The sequence below is a fragment of the Haliotis rubra genome, unplaced genomic scaffold, assembly GCF_003918875.1.
Source record: "Haliotis rubra isolate DU_JTF1 unplaced genomic scaffold, ASM391887v1 Scf39, whole genome shotgun sequence".
NCBI lineage: Eukaryota > Metazoa > Mollusca > Gastropoda > Lepetellida > Haliotidae > Haliotis > Haliotis rubra.
The window spans coordinates 1,639,331-1,657,896 of record NW_025767068.1 but is presented as its reverse complement, the minus strand read 5'-3'; the positions used below and the strand labels follow the sequence as shown (position 1 = coordinate 1,657,896).

Sequence of the window (18,566 nt, the reverse complement as noted above, 5' to 3'; positions counted from 1 at the left end):
TGACATTGTTGATTTTACCGGCGCTTTGGATAGTTATGACTTTTGTCAATAACTGGAGTACAGTGCCCTTGCCGCGTAAGAATATTAAAGACTAACATTGAACTCAAAGTTAATGTGGTGATGTTCATATGATAGCAGCACATTCTGTATTGTGCTTAGTTAAAACGATAAATATTGCTGCGGGTTTGTATTTTTGAGAGGCAAAGCTCAGATAAATGTCATGTTACCGTTCAACAAGGAACTATATAGGTCACAGCGGACGCTGCAATAATATCAATAAGTGAGGTAGCTGTGGCACAATGGAGGGGCTGAGAGGAGCCGAGATGTACGAAAGAGATATAATTTTATAGCATTGTGTAACTTCTTGGACTGTGAAATTATTTTAACAGACTAAGGATGGTGCAGAAATATAATTCACCCGTGAGGGTGTATAAATACCCATTCGAACTTGTCATGGCGGTGAGTTTCACAACTTTTTGTATTATCATAACTGTCACATGAAACAAATATTACGAACTTGACAGAATCCTTGTTGTGTGGAGGTCACAACATCCCCAGCAGTGTAAAAATATAAATGAAGTATGTTCGTATTTTTAGATATATATTCGTGTGATTCACTCATTTTTATCATGTGTGTAATCAGAATATTTTATGGCTAGTTGAGAACCATAATATCCTGTTCACTGCAGCATTTAGGCACGATAAGCCAAAATAAAAAGACATTTATGTCTAATGTTAAATCTTTTTCGATGCCTTTCTTGCAAGTAGCAGCTGTCAAAGATCTTCATTACTAAAGAAGTCCATTTTAAACATTTAGTTTGTGACAATCAACCAGTTGACAAGTTGTGTTGTAGATAGAGATTTACTAGAAATGTATATTCTCATTTATCAGTAACAGACGAATTGTTGCATTTTGTGGTAGAAGATCAGGAAATTGAGAAATGACACATAGGAACATTGGTCATGTGGGTTGGAATAAATAAGATTGTATTGCTGGCCTTAGGGTTATTAATGTGTTGAAATTGAATTTGATTGTCTATCTAATTATGGGTCGTCATAGTATTCCTACCTGAAACTAGTGAAGGTGCACCTTGTATAGCCCAGATTTGATTATGTATGTAATATAGCTGAATTATAGCTGACTGCCGAGTAACACAATGATCACTGCAAACCAGGAACAATGACTGTAATATCATGAATATGGTGACAATCTGGCAGAAAGATACAGAAATCATGAGATTGTAAGATATTGATCATATTTAACTCACATAAGACTGTAAGATATAATAATTATGGTCTATGTGAGAGAGGGAGAACGAAAACCGTCATACCATTCTCTTCTGACTCTGAGTCTAACCATATCATGTGTAGTCATCAGTTACTGATTAGTATAACCATGATAACTATGGCAACTGTAATTAGCTTTGATGCACAATCATTAGTTTGCATTGCTCTTCTTTAAGGCATATGAAAAGCGTTTCCCGACCTGCAAGATGATTCCAGTATTTCTTGGGAGTGATATCCTAAATGAGTTCCGGAGTGAAGATGGGTCCGAGCATGTGGTAGAGAGAAGATGCAGACTCAACGTGGATGCGCCTTACCTTCTGAAAAAGGTGTGTCTTTTCATCTCATTATATATTTTATCTTATATCTTATGAACATAATTATAGTAAGAATACTTATTATTGTATTGAGTGTAATATTTTCTTTAAATTATTACGGATAAAATTTGCCACAACGAAGCACATGGAGACATGTTCAAAAGTTTGTTCAAAATTGCCTCTGTTCAACCAGAGGAAATGGGTACCCGGTGGAATAAGTCACCATTAACCTTTTAGTTCTTTACAGGCAGCTTGGGTCATCCGGGGTTATAATAATCAGATTGTTTGTGTGCTTCGAGTAAGCATTGTGCATGGAGAAATGCTCATGATAAATGGACTATTATTATTATCATTAATCGCATCACTTTTGGTAGATTAAGTTTTTGTCTCGGATATGGTTGATATGTTTGCAGTCGTTTTAGCATGCTTACAGAATGTATTTCCCTTCTTCAGGCTCAAAAGTTTCCACACATATTGCATGTAATGTTAAGTTCGGTTTGTGATGAAAATATTTCTATGATGTGTTTTATGGTTGCAGATTGTTGGCGTTGACCATGTGATTTTCATCCAGAAGAATACCCTCAATCGTAGAAACAGAACTCTTACAATAGAAGCTAACAACGAGAGTTTTTCATCGAGGATAATCATCAATGAAAACTGTCATTACTCTGTAAGTAAATGAATTTGAACAATCACTGGATTCTGTTATTTAGAGACTGCTATCCTATCACTGGAATATTGATGAATGCGACTTTGCGGAACAAGCAAACACAAATGGTAATATGTTCAAGGTCCTGTTTTCAAAAGGTTGAAGAATCCATAAATTCATCAACCTCCAACCACTGAATCTGGACCTGCTTGACTCCATATTGCTATGTAAGGTTACCTGTCCGCAGGCATTTGTTACATAACAAAGCTCCCAGTAAACAATTTAATTTACCACTAGACCAATGTAAACTAATAGTGAAGTATGTGTGTCTCACTTTGTTCTGTGTCAAGCAAGGGTTTGTTGTCACATGTGTTTCACATGGCATGTGCTCGATAGCGGCTTTGTTTTTGCTGGTCTTGTCAAATAAATACATGAGTAAAGGCAACACGACACTCATCCATCTCATGAACATGTCCTGTATACTAGTTACACACTGAAGCAAATAATGTAATGTATTTATTAAGCATTCTCAACATCGTGCTAAATTATGCAAGAACACTTGGAACAATTACAGCGTTCATTGGTTGACTTGACATTTGTAGTGTAATTAAGTGTTAATTTGCCCAGAACTATTTGAAGTGCCAAATTGTTTGCTTCTAATTACTTTTACCATGTTTACTATATGTAATTTGTGACCCTAACATTTGCCAAATGGATTAAAAAAATCTATTCATGAATGACCTTTCCATTTCCCTGTCTGCTGCAGCTAGCAAACATTTCCTGGTAAACATAGTTATCATCATAAATAGACATTGTGTTTGCCCCAACTGACTGTATATTGTTAGTTTTTATGGAACATGTAACGTGATGTTGAATGAATGACAAGTTTATTAAATCTGATTTTTTTCTCCAATGTGATACTTTTCTGTGTAAAAATTTGAGGACACCTCAAGGGTTGCATCAGGTTTTTAATCAGCCATTCAACATCAGGGCCTCTCAATTCATGATGCCAGTGAGCGAGGCATTTAGTACAGTATTCTTTATTTTTGTGTCTCAAGGTCGCTCAAGGTACACCTAAAGTCACCTTCTTTGGAGGTGTTCTCTTTATTCAGAAAGGTTTCATATCAGAGCAAAAGATCTGATTTACTGAGATTTAATCAGAGAATACTGCATACAAAGTCAAATGCATGTTTTGCATGTATGTTTAACATGTTGCAAAACTGAACAGAAAACTGCAAGATGGACAAACACTGTACAATAATATATACTACAAACTGGGTCAGGTATATAATGGTTAACAATAACATGGTTAAGAACAACGTTCACATATGGTACGAAACTAAACTCTTTGGTAAAACTATTAAGTAGGTTGTTCAACAAATGCAGCATATTAATGGAGTGTTTGTACAGTTTGGATAGATCTGTTACTAACCATGCTACAGGACGATTTTGGGCTCTGTGTTTTGTATGTTTTGGTGAGAAACCACATACAAGAATAATATGAAATATTGGACATATGGAAACCTTAATCATGTTTGTGTCCCACAAGAATTTTGGATAGGCTTCCCTGTTTTTATCAAGCTTACACTAAGGCAAACATTTTTATTCACATAACACATACTACTGTTAAACAACTGCACTAGGCAAGCTTGTATTTGCCTCCTCAAAGTGATAACTGATACTCAGTGGTTTTATATAATTGTGTTCCATTTCAGTGATTTTGTTGCATTGCCGTTCTTTTAAATTGCCTTTAGGGTTAAGAGTTTTATAGACATAGTGATCTGTGATAATGTTTCACATTTGTAGTTTCAGCTCCAAGTGCTGGCATAATTATGTTTACACTAATTGCATGTTACATTACATGTTAACTGGGGTATAGGCGTAGCCAAGTGTACATTCATCACACTGAAGGTATGTTTGACACTCCACATCAGTACAGTATGTAGTATGTGGAGCCCATTTCTTGTGACCCCTGTCATGATATTGCTGGAATAATACTACACGTGTCTTTTGTCTGTGTTTTATGTGAAGAAGGTAAACCATAAACAGGCTTGTAGAAAATAATAATTGAAGGAAGCACTCAACATTGTTTAGCTGATGGTTCTGAACACGGTGAAATGTCTGATAACTACCCTCGTTGATGTAATGACCCGTGAAGATCCGGGGTAGAATAGGTCTTCAGCAACCCATGCTTGTCGTAAGAGGCGACTAACGGGATCGGATGGTCAGGCTCGCTGACTTGGTTGACACATGTCATCGGTTCCCATTTGCGCAGATCGATGCGCATGCTGTTGATCGTTGGATTGTCTGGTCCAGACTTGATTATTAACAGACCGCAACCATATAGCTGGAATATTGCTGAGTGTGGCGTAAAACTAAACTCACTCACTCACTTAATTGATGTTCTAACCCTATCCACAAACTTGTCCTGACTGTCCTGCAAGTGAACAGCTGGAGAACAGTGCTAATATTGCTTTGTAATCTATCCAGGGGACTTAATGTTCAGTGTTGTTGAGTGGTATTTTGGCTCGCCCCTATGATTGTGTCTAATGGCGGACAAGACTGCAGGTTGGTTGACTGCCCACAATCTTCCATCTTGTTTCAGGTGTTACTTCATCATGGCAGCTGCCATTTTTCAGTGTTGTTGACAATTTAGGGATCATTTGTTACCTGGTTTGATGATTCATTATTCTGTTGTTTTCTGATTGCCTTGAATTGTCTAGTAAAGCTAGCATAGCAGAAATAATACTACCCTGAATTTATCCAGTCTCACTGTCAAAGTTTCAGTTGGTAACTTCCAAGGTCTTAGGATAATGTCGTACTGCTCAACTGAGGTTTCTTAATTAAATATGTTCAGAGTTTTGTGAAGGTTTGGTTTTGGAAAATCTTTTAAATTGACATAATTGATTTTCTTTTCTTTTCTTTTTTGTAAAACATGTCGGATCTCTCAATCATGTTCATTATTTGGTTGGCTTGTGTCATAAAGTTGGTTTCTATTGATTTACTGATTCTTTCCCCAAGAAATTCTCTACTGCAGACGTTATGATTACACAGACTTTGTTTCTTACATTCCGTCTCTAAAGATATGGTTTCACTCAAAATTTATTTCCAATTTCCAAGGTCAAAAGATTATTTGAGTTCGAAAGTATAGTTTTGGACCTACCATGTTTGGAATACCACTGCCAGAAATAACCAAGAAAAAAATGATGTTGGGTATGGATGTCTGCTGGTGAATCTGGAGGTGGAAATCTGTGCTTGTATGATGGATGTGATGAGGGTGAAGCAAAATGTTGCATCACTTGTCTTGCACGTGCAAACACTTCATCACTTGAGGGTGATGCTTGACGTGTTGGCAGGCATCGTTAGTCAGGGAAATATTACACTTGACAAGCAGTCTACTGAACAGAAGCTGTCTATCCTGGCTGTGAACATCTGCTATTAATTCATCAGTCTCCAACATGTCCTCAGATAATTAACAAGCTGAAGCTTATATGATGCAGAGTTTTTACGTTTATTACACAGTTGAATTATATTTCACTTTGATTTGGATATAGCTTGTAAGGAGGGTTCTCAAACCGGGTAGGGTTGGTGGGGTAACCTAGTGGTTAAAACTTTCGCTTGTCACGCTGAAGACCCGGGTTCGATTTTCCACATGGGTGCAATGTGTGAAGCCCATTTCTGGTGTCCCCCGCTGTGATAGTGCTGGAATATTGCTCGAAAGCGGCGTAAAACTAAACTCACTCACTCACTCACTCACTCACTCTCAAGACAGGTTTTTTGTGAACCTGAGCTCCTTGGCTCATTTATATTTCTGCTCCTCATGCTCATGACACAAGCATTGACAACCCAAACAAGACGAATTTCAGGCCTGTGTGGGTCCTTGTGTAGACAGGGTGAGGAATCACAAAAGATGTGGCCACCAACCACACTGAGGTATACATACCTTGTAGTTATCTTGTCAGTAATCAGTACCTTTGCTCTAACCTTAAGTCAGCTGTTGAAGTATGTGAACTACAGCATCTGACATTCTATGTATGTGAAGCATGGGGATTCCTTTCTAATAGTGGTCCATATTGAGAGATGACGTAATGGATTAGCTGGTCAGGCTCGGTTATGTGGTTGATGGTGTGTCAATGAACCCTGATTGTACTCCTATGCTGATCACTGGATTGTCCTGTCCAAACTATTATTTGTAGGCCATTGTTGTAGTCTGTATTAGTGAGGCGTTAAGCAGCAAAACACACACACACATTCTGCCTATTGTGTATTTACAATAGACACGAGTGGAGCCTTTTTCATTGCATGCATAATGTGTGAATAAACCCCATGATTCTAGTCATTCTCAGCTGCTGAATCTTCAGTTTGTATCATGGGCCCCTCTATTATTGCGGTAGTTAATGTTATCGTCATCAGGATTATAAACGGCTACTGACATTTAGCATTTTATATATATTTTCAGTTGACTTATGTTTAATCTTCATTTCTGTCACAAATAATGTGGCACATAGTTGCAACTCGTTTAATACCATTGCGGCAATTCCGATTGTCTTGTTTGACCCGGAAATTGAAGCAACTCTCTATTATCGCGGTATTGCTATTTTCTTACTATGGCATGCGGTACAAGCTGATGACACTGTGAAACGTTTACTAAGACGAGTAACGAATCTAAATAGTTTGATCATTAAAAAATATTTAGGAATTTCATTCACATTAATAATATCATCATGTTTTTAACCCAAACAACTGAAACTTCTATTCATTTGGATACAAGGTAACAATAACGTTACAAAATGTTTTTCCGCCTTAAAACGTACCATACAAGTTGCTGCCATGTGTAGAGTGAAGTTTCATAATACGTCACTTCCTGTTATATTTTTAGCACGGAAAATATGCAAATGACCTTATAGTTGTCGCAGACTCTCTTATAGTTGTCGCAGGATTCCTCTTGACGAAGTAAGTTTTGATTCATGCTAGATGTAATGGCAGTAGGGGTCATACTAGTTTCAAAATGTTCCAGAACTTACTGAAAAGATGAATGCTTTAATATTTCTACGATTAGACATGACATTCCAATGAAATAAATGACTTTATCAAGAGCGATGAATATATTTTATGTAATTTACATATGTAAACAGCCGATGCGGGGCTCGGTGTGTCTGCTTTCCTGATGTGTTCGCGTGCCGCGATAATAGAGAGCCCGCGATAATAGAGAGTCCCAGTATATATGAACTAACTACTTGTCAATGACGCGGGTCCAGAGTTCCATGGATGACGAGGTGGTAATGAGTTAATGAGTTCACAATAATGTGAAATTGGTGCTATTGCAGTAGACACAAAACCGGACCCTCACGAACATGGTAAGCAGAAGTTGTACGAATAGAATGAGGCGATGCAGGGCACAATTTTAAGAGATGTTAACCTACTTGCATCAGGTGCAACCTAAGATAAAAACCTAGTTGCACCAGACAAATTCCATTTGCACTGCTTTTATTGCAATATGTAATGAAAGAAATATGCTATTGAATTATTTAGATGTTTTATTCAGAAGTTTACCCACTCAAAAATTGACTTGCATCTGGTGCAAGTTAGGCTAATAACTAGGTTACACTTTGTAATATTGGGCACCAGTGCACAAAGTACTAAATCAAGCCCTGCGATGCCGTTTAACACATGTTTTCTCTGATATTACTGTAAATATTTTCAATGAATAAAACTGGGACTAAGTTTAACCAAATAAAATGAAATGGAAAAAGATTGTTATATTATGTGTTTTCTGACATCATATGTTTTCTGATGGCGGCGTTTCCCCTCACTATAACGCGGTGTGTTGCATGACAGCAAACATCATAAATACTTGGCTGATGGCATGTTTTTATGATAAAGTGATCTTTTATAAGTATGTTTTGCTGTTTGTGTGATTATTCAAGAAAACCCTGAATGTTTTACTTTTAAGCATCTGAAAACCCATAATACAAGGATGTGTATGATGAACACTGTTTATTGCAATCCGCACTGAATTTCGCTAGTTTACAACAAGATTAACCAGAGCGGATTTGTTGATATGCTATTTCCGATGAAGAGAATATGTGTGATCGCTGGACAACCCTTTTTTATGGGAGCCACAGATTACCTCGTGGCTTAACCGAAACTGGTATCACAACGAGTGTTGTGAGGGATGACTGTACTAATAAGCAGCCAAACAACATATTACATAAGTCTAGCTGTGGTGAGAAACTGTTCTAGGGTAATCAATCCTTGTGTTGGGACAGACCTTCAATGTTCTGTTGGATGTAGCGCAACTGTGGGTTGCACAAATGCAGCAATTAGAAGGATTAGCTCAGCAGTGTGTATCAGAGGAAAGCAGGCCAATTGGCCCGAGGCCAGCTGGCCCATATTGATGTCAGTGTGGGAGTAAATAGGGCATAGTCACATATACGCTAGTACAAAGGTGATTCTATCATAGTTTGTGTAGACATCAGTAGGAGATTACTCTCTAAGTTGGTACTTTGTTGACATTCAGTCACTCTTAGTGATAAGGTGTTTATATATAGATATCATCTGTTGTTATTTTGATGGAGGAATTATTGCCAGCACTTGAACATGCTAAAGCGCCTGAATGCTGTTTGTCACAATATGAACTGTTCTTCTGGTGTATTTAGTACTATTCAGATTATTCACTTTGATGAATAGGATAATGTGACCAATGATAAATCACGTTTGACAAACAAGACAATGATTGTGAAAAGACTGGATCTGATTGACTCTTGCTTGGTAGTAGGTCAAGTGTTACATGATCTTTGCCTTGTTTTCCCTACTTGAACACTGAAGACACTTCACCTGGTAATAATTCCTAAAAGTGGGCCATGCAAAGCCACTCAAATATCTATCAACACAAGTGAAATTGGGCTTCAAAACCTTCTAAATAATGTCTTGGCTGTTTTGTAGCATTCATTCCATGTATACACCATCTCACCCTATCACCAACTAAACCTACCCTTATTTATCATAATAAATCAACCATATTTTTACCACATGTAAAGACAAAATGGCAATGTCTTTGTCGCTGTGCATGTTTGACAAGCCATGGTGAAGATTCCCACATGATTCCTGGCTGCTTTCCTGTCTTTACAATGTGTAACATTTCCTCATCCCTGAAACTCCATTACAGTAATCAATATGCAGGGTGATTGCTACTGGTCAGCAGAGCTGGAGGTGACCACTGTGTGGTCTAGTGACGACTCCTTGACCATAGTAATTGCAAACAGTTTACGTCAATAAGCTGGATTAGCTGTGTGTCCAGTCACTTGTGTGTTGAAGCTATTTGCGAAGCTTTAAATGCTCTGCAGTTAGTTGTCACGTCCATGGTGTCCTTGAGTCTATTACATTGAGACCCCTGAAGGTACGGGTTAGAATATTGATCTTCAGCAACCCATGCATGTCGTAAGAGGCGACTAACAGGATCGGGTGGTCAGGCTCGCTGACTTGGTTGACACATGTCATCGGTTCCCAATTGCACAGATCGATGCTCACACTGTTGATCGTTGGATTGTCTGGTCCAGACTCAATTGTTTAGACTACCGCCATATGGCCAGAGTATTGCTGACTGCGGCGTAAAACTAAACTCAATCACTCACTCACTCACCCACTGTTACATTGAATATACTACTCAACAGAAGTTAAGGAATGCTGCAGATGTTTTTCCCATGACTGTAGTTGATCTGTCAAGGCTGGAGGTTATTGCAACATACAGCCTTCCAGTTGTGGATGTTCTTCAGTTTTGAGTGGTATACACCCTCGGCAAGGGGTGTGTCTTGGTGTAGTCCCAAGATGTAGGGTTCTCTCAGAAATTGTTATAAACAAGGCGTCAGGTCACCATGGTCACCTGTGCACTTCAAATATGACATGTAATTTTTTAAAGAAATGATAAGGGTTGCTACATGTACTTTTTTTGCACCTGCAACTCTTCTCAGGAATAGGCAATCAAAATTCCATGCCTCTTGGAGGCACACTGAGTGAAGAAGTGAATAAGCAGATTGGCGACTTCCATTAGCTGATATAATGAGTAGAAGAAATAGACTTTAGCTCTGGTCCTCTCTGGTGTGTGTTCATAAATAACAATCACTTCAATGGATATTACATTGATTTTCACACTAAGTGGTTTTCTTGCTCGACCTCTAGACCAATTAATAATACAATCTAGATATGTGATAGTCTGGGAGGAAACACCCTGTGGCAGCTAGACCTTGATGGCTTCCATTGCTGCTTGAGGTGGTTAATGTGTGAAATTATTACAGATAGAAATGCAATCTTTTTTAAAGGTGCCATAGGGCAGCAGACAGATAATTTAGGTGTGTGCTTGTGAAAATGTGTGCCCATACTTTTGATGATCAAGTAAAACTTAAGCATCACAACAATTATAAGCGTAAAGAGCAACCAAATGTTTGTCACTTTCCACATGCATTTCCAGCTTGCTAGTTGGAATCCCCTTGACCTAGTAACAATGGGATTTGTTTTACAATCCCTGCCGACTACACGACAAACTTTGCAGAATGTATGCTTTTGCACCCAGTCACATCACGTCACAAATCATAGTGCTGGGGTGGCCAAACATGTCGTTTAATTTGGGTTGTGATTGCTTACACTAGGCTTCTCAGACTTCTGTTTCTAATTTGCGTGAATTAATGCTCAAAGGTTGTGTTGTCTTCTTGTTCATGGTCTTTATTTAAGGACAAACCAATAGTCCTTATTTTTCCTTATCCTGACTCATGCTCTTTTGCTTGTCTCCTTCCTCTTGCGAACATAGTGGAACACTTGTATCTCCCTAATTGAAGTTCCCTTCAATGTAAAATCACTAATTAGTACACCACGAGTTACCTCCCTTCCACAAGCTCGGGAACGAGGGCGCCACCTCTACCCATGTGCCTCACTCTCTCCTTCTTCGCCCAGTGAGCTGGACGTGAGAGCGCCTGTGTCTCCCGACACACTATATCCTTTGATTATATTTAGTTAGTTACCTCGTATAGAGATCTATAGAGGTTTAGCTAGTATCTTTCAACAATTATATATTGATATTTAGTCGTGTTTCTACTGTTTATGCATCGGGACGCCGCGGCTGTTGCAGTGGATTACGTTGATAAAAATTCTGTACTGTTGCACATTACGTTTTTATTCTGCTGCTGATCCGCATTTAATATGCCCTAGCTGTACTGCGCCATGTTTCATGTGATTCACGCGTTGCAGTTGCGATACTAATTTATCCAATTCTACCTTTAATAAATAATTACTTTGCGCTTGAGACGCCGCAGCAGATAGGTCACGTTATGCAGAGTCTAGCATGACTGATACACCTGAACCCCTCGCCAGTCTACTGCTGTTGGTCGACCCCCTCCCGCCTGGGTTTCGCTAGAATGGTGGAGAGGCGGGGGGCGAGTCCGCCGCCTCCAAGAAGCGTCCTGCTTCCCCAGACATCCCTTCGTCGCACTGAGGGGTATTCAACGAAGTCTACTAGAACTTTCTCAGCCGAGATTGTTCTCATCGCGAGATTTGGGCCTGTATGATGATCAGCCGATCATCATTCCTGATGTACATCAAAGAATGACTGATGTCGGCAACAGTGATGTCAGCGCGAGATCAACATTCGATGATCTTCCTGAGGGTCCCGTCGCTACCAACACTCAACGCAGACTTCGCACCCCAGGGCAGCGTCGACCTCTGAGGGGAATTCAACGGTCTACTAGGACTTTCTCAACCGAGATTGTTCCAGCCGCTGAACTTGGCCTCTACGATGATCAGCCGATCATCATCCTCGACGATGAGACAAGTAGCGACCGGTGACAGCTACAATGACATCAGCAGAGATCGTCATGCAGCCTGATGTCTCTACACTGATGTCAGACGACTTACCTGAGGGCCCCACCACTAACAACAGCAGAGATGGCACCGACTACTTCGGCCGCGCAGACCATCCCAGACGAGCTACTACGGCAAATCATGGTCGTGATGGAGGGTCACTACAGACTGGAGAAGCAGCCAGCCCAGAGTACGAGCCTTCGCTAAGGCTCCAACTTAGACAACACTCTAGAGGCACCTCCAGTCAACGTAGCAGCCAAGACGATGCAGCCTTCGCTAAGGAAGTCGCAGACCACCTTGACGAAGGACCCAGATGTACAGCCTTCGCAGCGAAGGCCTTCGGCGGCGGGATAGATCATCACATTCCTCGGCTTCATCCTTAGATGCAGACTCAGCCACCAGACCTCACGGAAGCCTTCGCTAAGCTCAAATCGCCGCTCCCCAGCACCGAACGCAGAGGAAGCTTCGCGAAGCGCTCAAGGCGTTTGAAGGCGTTCGCGAAGGCATTCGCATGAAGGCACTCGAAGGACACCCGAATATAGATCGCCATTTAACAGAGTCAAGGGACTACTCAAGAGCTTCGCCGAAGCTGTCAATAGTCTCCGATCTCCTCGTACATCACCACATCGATATCGCCTCACAGGTTACCACACAAGTCTGCACACAAGTCTACATCACCTTCCTAGAGTGGCAGTACGACGCAGACATACCTGATGAAGGAAGACGACGAGATGCTATCACCCTACCTCCGATCGACCCGATTGCTGCGTAGCACAGAATCTAGACATAGCATCCCATAAAGCCACAAAAGTTCAGACACCATAATTGCGAACTTTCACGCCTAGAAGTTTTCCACGCACAACATGGACCCCTTCTTCAAGGCTTAAGACATCGATGAAAACTACAAGTTGATCATCGATATCAACAATAAGAACTACAATCGTAAATTGGTTCAGTTGAATCCATGACGAGACGTATGTTCGTTGGCCTAAATAGATCTAGAACGATCATTGAGACACTTATCACCAGATTTCGTAACACGACTTCTGAAAATGATAAGATGATCCACTCGCCCTACTTATGCAGAACCAGCAAGTCCCAGGTCGCCTCGCGAAGGAGCTAGAGCCTCACCAGCTACAAGGGACGCCGCGGAGGAGTAGCGCCACGCCGACCCCACATCCTGTTAAACACAGAGGCCATTCGCTGAAGCAAGCGCTTTATATATATACATATATATATTCTAATCGGACTTTGACTCGATACCTTCGGCGAAGGTCGCTAAGGCTAAGTGGCTCCAAGTCTACTTCACCAGTAGATCTAGAAGGGATACTTCGAGAGCTTCGTGAAGTCTCCGGCGCTCACCGAGGAAGTCTCCTCCAAGGTCTCCATATACTAGCCACTGGTCATATATAGCTACTCCTCAGTCCGTTCAAGACATCGCATAAGTTGTCTATCAACTGTATGCCAGATGCCGCCTATAAGCCTACGCCAAGACAATTGCACAGGCTATTTACAACACAGAACGCCGCTGTATTAATTTGTCAACGACGCTTCATAGATCTTCACAGAAATCAACTATTCGTGATAAATTGCTAGTATATGCAATCCCGGACGACGATACGATTATCTACATGCGACCATTACGCATATCTGCAGACAATTCAATATCGAAATTGAACAGCAGCCTTGTTACAGCGAGTATAACTCATAATCGTCCAACATTTCTGAGAAGAAATATGTACAACAAATTCAGCTTTAATTCTACAATTATGACGATACATTCATGTATACAGTCTACAAGCTGACAACTTACAAGTTATTGTACCTTTATATATAAAGAAGTCGAATTATATTCAAAACTGAAGTACTTTCACGACAGCCAGGAAAATAACCTACCCAGCATTAATATTACAGAGCAAGGTATTTTGCTACCAAGCTTTCGCTGCGTTTACCATTAATCCTCGAAACACGTGGTCACTTTCGGGTAACTTCGGAAGTTACGATGAAGACCGATGATTGTTCTAATATCAACGACGGCACTATATTATACAAGGTTCCTTTTCCTGCTACACCGGTGACATCACAGCTGGTACTCTACAGAATCAAAATGCCTTATTCTGATTGGACCCCGATGAACAACGCCTACACAGAGGTCGAGCATAGTTCACAGTTCAAGACATAGGTTGCAAGTGACAACTTTATATCAATGAACGAGCAAGCCTCCTTACAGCCCAGTTAACCTGAACCTTCATGATTAGGCTGCTTTCTTCAGGTTAGAGACCTCCCCTGTCAAGTTTAGACAAGGGCACAGCAGTCAGGCGATTTTACATAAAGTTCATCGAGGACACAAACTCGGTTGTGCACATACATCGCCAAGGACATCGCAAACGATTTACCTAGAGGACGTGATACAAGTGGATCGAAATCCACAGCGTTTCAGACTACACCTGAATTTCATCATCAAGCTACTAACACAACTAGATGGTTAGTAAACCTACTAAGTTTCTGTTTGGAGAATAAACGGAAGTTTCACATGCACCAACTTGGGGATATGAATATAGTGCTACAACACCTCACAAGTGAGGTTTATGAACATGCCTGGATGACATACTTGGACTCCATGATACGATGATGCTATCACGCTGGCCAGCAAGAGCACTGTAAATTTATCTCCACCAAACCAAACAGGAAGAAAATATACAACAGATTTTTTTCCTCTATCATCAACTTACGCAGAGTGTAGTCTCACGTACTATATCTCCGTTTGGATCAGAACTGTCATACTACGTGCATACAAGACAGATGGACCTAATCCGACCCTCCATGAGCTTTAATACTCTTGATATTAGAGCCCTAACTTCTACAATTTCATCTACACAAATGTTATTTGAAATAATGGAGGGTTTATTACTGTAGATCCGATATGGTGGTTGCCAACCATTATCTGAGAGATATCACCACCGAGGACATCTCAGGTATCCACCAATTGATCCCATGGTCCTTGCACAACAGTTGACAGTTCCTCGAGAAGATAAGTCAATCTTACAGATTTTACTTATCTTATAACAGTACTAAATAGCTTCATGCTATATATAATTTGCTTAAGCTCGCTTTTTATCATCACAGTGGTTACATGATAAATGCATTAGCTAACAAACTCTACAGAGTTTTTTTGGCTATTATATAATGAGCTTAAGTCAAGTATATTTTAAGCATAGTACTATACTCATATTGTAAAAATACATTAGCTAACAAACTCTCACGGAGTTTTGCTATTATATAGGTAGCTTAAGCTCATTCATATCTTAAGCTCAGTACTATGTTTATATCATATAACTATATTAGCTAACAAACTCTAAAGAGCTTTTGCTATTTGGCTTAAGTTTCATCATATCTTAAGCAATATGGTTACATTATAACATGTATTAGCTAACAAACTCTATGGAGTTTTTGCTATTATATATGTAACTTAAGCTTATTCATATCTTAAGCGCAGTACTATGTTTATAGCATATAGGTATATTAGCTATCAAAACTCTAAAAGAGTTTTTTGCTATTATATATTGGGCTTAAGTTTTCATCATATTTTAAGCTTTATGGTTACATTATATCATGTATTAGCTAACAAACTCTAACGGAGTTTTGCTATACATATGTAGCTTAAGGTTTCTTCATATCTTAAGCTCAATACTATGTTGATACCATATAAGTATATTAGCTATTAAAACTCTAAAAGGTTTTTATTATTATATTTAGCTTAAGGTTTACTTCATATCTTAAGCTCAATACTAGGTCTAAATCAACATAATAAAATGTATTAGCTATCAAACTCTACGGAGTTTTACTATTATATATATATAGCTTAAGTTTAATCATATCTTAAGCTCAGTACTATGTTTATAACATAAAAGTATATTAGTTAATAAACTCTAAGGAGTTTTTGCTATATACATTTAGCTTAAGTCTAATCATATCTTAAGCTTAGTACTATGGTTACATTATAAATCTATTAGCTAATAAGCTCTACAGAGTTTTGGCTATTGTATATGTAGCTTAAGTTAATTATATCTTAAGCACAGTACTATACTCATATTGTAAAAATATATTAGCTAACAAACTTTACTAAGTTTGGCTATTATATATGTAGCTTAAGTTAATTATATCTTAAGCACAGTACTATATATTGTAAAAATATATTAGCTAACAAACTTTACTAAGTTTGGCTATTATATATGTAGCTTAAGTTAATTATATCTTAAGCACAGTACTATACTCATATTGTAAAAATATATTAGCTAACAAACTATACTAAGTTTGGCTATTATATATGTAGCTTAAGTTAATTATATCTTAAGCACAGTATTATACTCATATTGTAAAATATATTAGCTAACAAACTCTACTAAGTTTGGCTATTATATATGTAGCTTAAGATAATTATATCTTAAGCACAATACTATACTCATATTGTAAAATGTATTAGCTAACAAACTCTACAAAGTTTGCTGTTATATATATAGCTAAGCTTATTCATATCTTAAGCTCAGCACTGTCTATATCATATAAATATTTTAACTAACAAACCCTAAAGAGGTTTGTTATTATATAATTAGCTTAAAATTAATCATATTTTAAGCTTAGTGCTATGTTTATATCTTAAAGTATTTTAACTAACAAACTCTAAGGAGTTTATACTAGCATATTAACAAGCTTAAGTCTATTAGTCTTAAGCATTGTATTAATATTATATATACTTATCATAATAAGTACATTGTAATAACCTCTATATGGCAGCTGATAAGCTGGCAGCAGGAATTCATCAGTTCAATGCCTTTATGAAGTTCTCATAGGGTTATTACAATCATCACAGTTCAAATCACTAATTATTAAAATCCAAAGTATTATATATTCCCACCTCCGCTCTGTTGGATTCTACAAGCAAAGAGCATGAGTCAGGATAAGGAAAAATATGTAATTTTTGAGTAAAATTGATATTTTATACTTATCCTGACTCATGAGGTCAGCCCTCCCATCCTCCCCAAATAACACTTTGGATTTCCTGTAAATTCAAATGTTGGGCTCAGTATATGAGGAGAGAGTGAGGCACATGGGTAGAGGTGGCGCCCTCGTTCCCGCGCTTGTGGAAGGGAGGTAACTCGTGGTGTACTAATTAGTGATTTTACATTGAAGGGAACTTCAATTAGGGAGATACAAGTGTTCCACTATGTTCGCAAGAGGAAGGAGACAAGCAAAAGAGCATGAGTCAGGATAAGTATAAAATATCAATTTTACTCAAAAAATTACATTTTTCAAACCAATAATCATTGTAATATGTGTCAGTGTTATGTATATATTTGCCAACAAAACAATTTTTTTGTTTTGTTTTGTGAAAGTTGAGACATACTTCCCTGTTTCATTATGATCAGTGACCAAGCTAAGACTGTTTATGTTTACAAGAATTACTTATGCAGTAATTTTACATATGTAAATACATTGTTTATAAGAACATTGAGACATTGGTGTTTGACAGTCAGGTCTAAAATCAGCATGTCTTTTCATTCTTCTCCCTTTTTCAGGTTCACACAGAAAATCCTATGTGGACATGTTTTGAACAAGATGCCAGCTTGGACATCAAACACTTCTTTGGCTTTGAGAGCACTGTGGAGAAGATAGCCATGAAGCAGTACACACAGAACATCAAGAAGGTAGGCAAAATATAGATATCTCTCTTAATAGTTAATACCATATGTATCTTTATTACCCACGTGATGTTAGCCAAATGAAGCAACTGCAAACCAAGAAATGGGGTGCTACGGAGTAGTTTACTGTAGGAGGCTGTACGAGGCGATGACAACTGACATGAATCGTGACGTCGGTTACCAAGGCAGTGTCGTCATTACAGTGTGACGTCATGCAAATATTGTACTACAGTACTACTCTTCCGCAACCTCTTTATGAAACCGGTTTCGGTTTGACACCAAAATATTAACAAAAATACGCTATTTTGTCAATTTAATGCATGTAAGACGTGGGTAATAAATAAAATACCACACTTGGTCTCATTACATACGAATTATACGAAACGAGTGTCCTTCCTATGTTTTGCTTGGTCAGATACCATAGGAAGGACACTCGTTTCGTATAATTTGTATGTAATGAGACCTCGTGTAGTATTCTCTATTTACACATTCAATTATTTTATCTTTTTGTGTCTCCTCATCTAGTCACGGAGATTGAGATGCATTCACTGTGTCCTAGTGGTAGTCATGTAGATTGAGACACATTTGCTGTGTCCTACTTGTAGACATGGAGATTGAGACACATTCACTGTGTCCTGCTGGCAGTCATGGAGATTATGGAACATTCGCTCTGTTCTACTTGTAGTCATGGAGATTGTGGCACATTTGCTGTGTCCTACTGTAGTCATGGAGATTGTGGCCCATTCACTTTGCCCTACTGTAGTCATG

General features: G+C 38.7%; 1 protein-coding gene across 1 annotated transcript in view; it reads left to right on the top strand.

Moving 5' to 3' along the window:
* The first annotated feature begins 271 nt into the window (after positions 1-271).
* LOC124286676 (SEC14-like protein 1) overlaps positions 272-18,566 on the top strand; it is a 61,709-nt gene continuing 43,414 nt past the window's right edge. The window contains exons 1-4 of the mRNA XM_046723083.1: positions 272-459; positions 1,464-1,613; positions 2,140-2,271; positions 17,676-17,804. Coding sequence (XP_046579039.1) covers positions 397-459; positions 1,464-1,613; positions 2,140-2,271; positions 17,676-17,804 — 474 coding nt within the window. The 5' untranslated portion in view covers positions 272-396. The remainder of the gene's footprint in view (positions 460-1,463; positions 1,614-2,139; positions 2,272-17,675; positions 17,805-18,566) is intronic.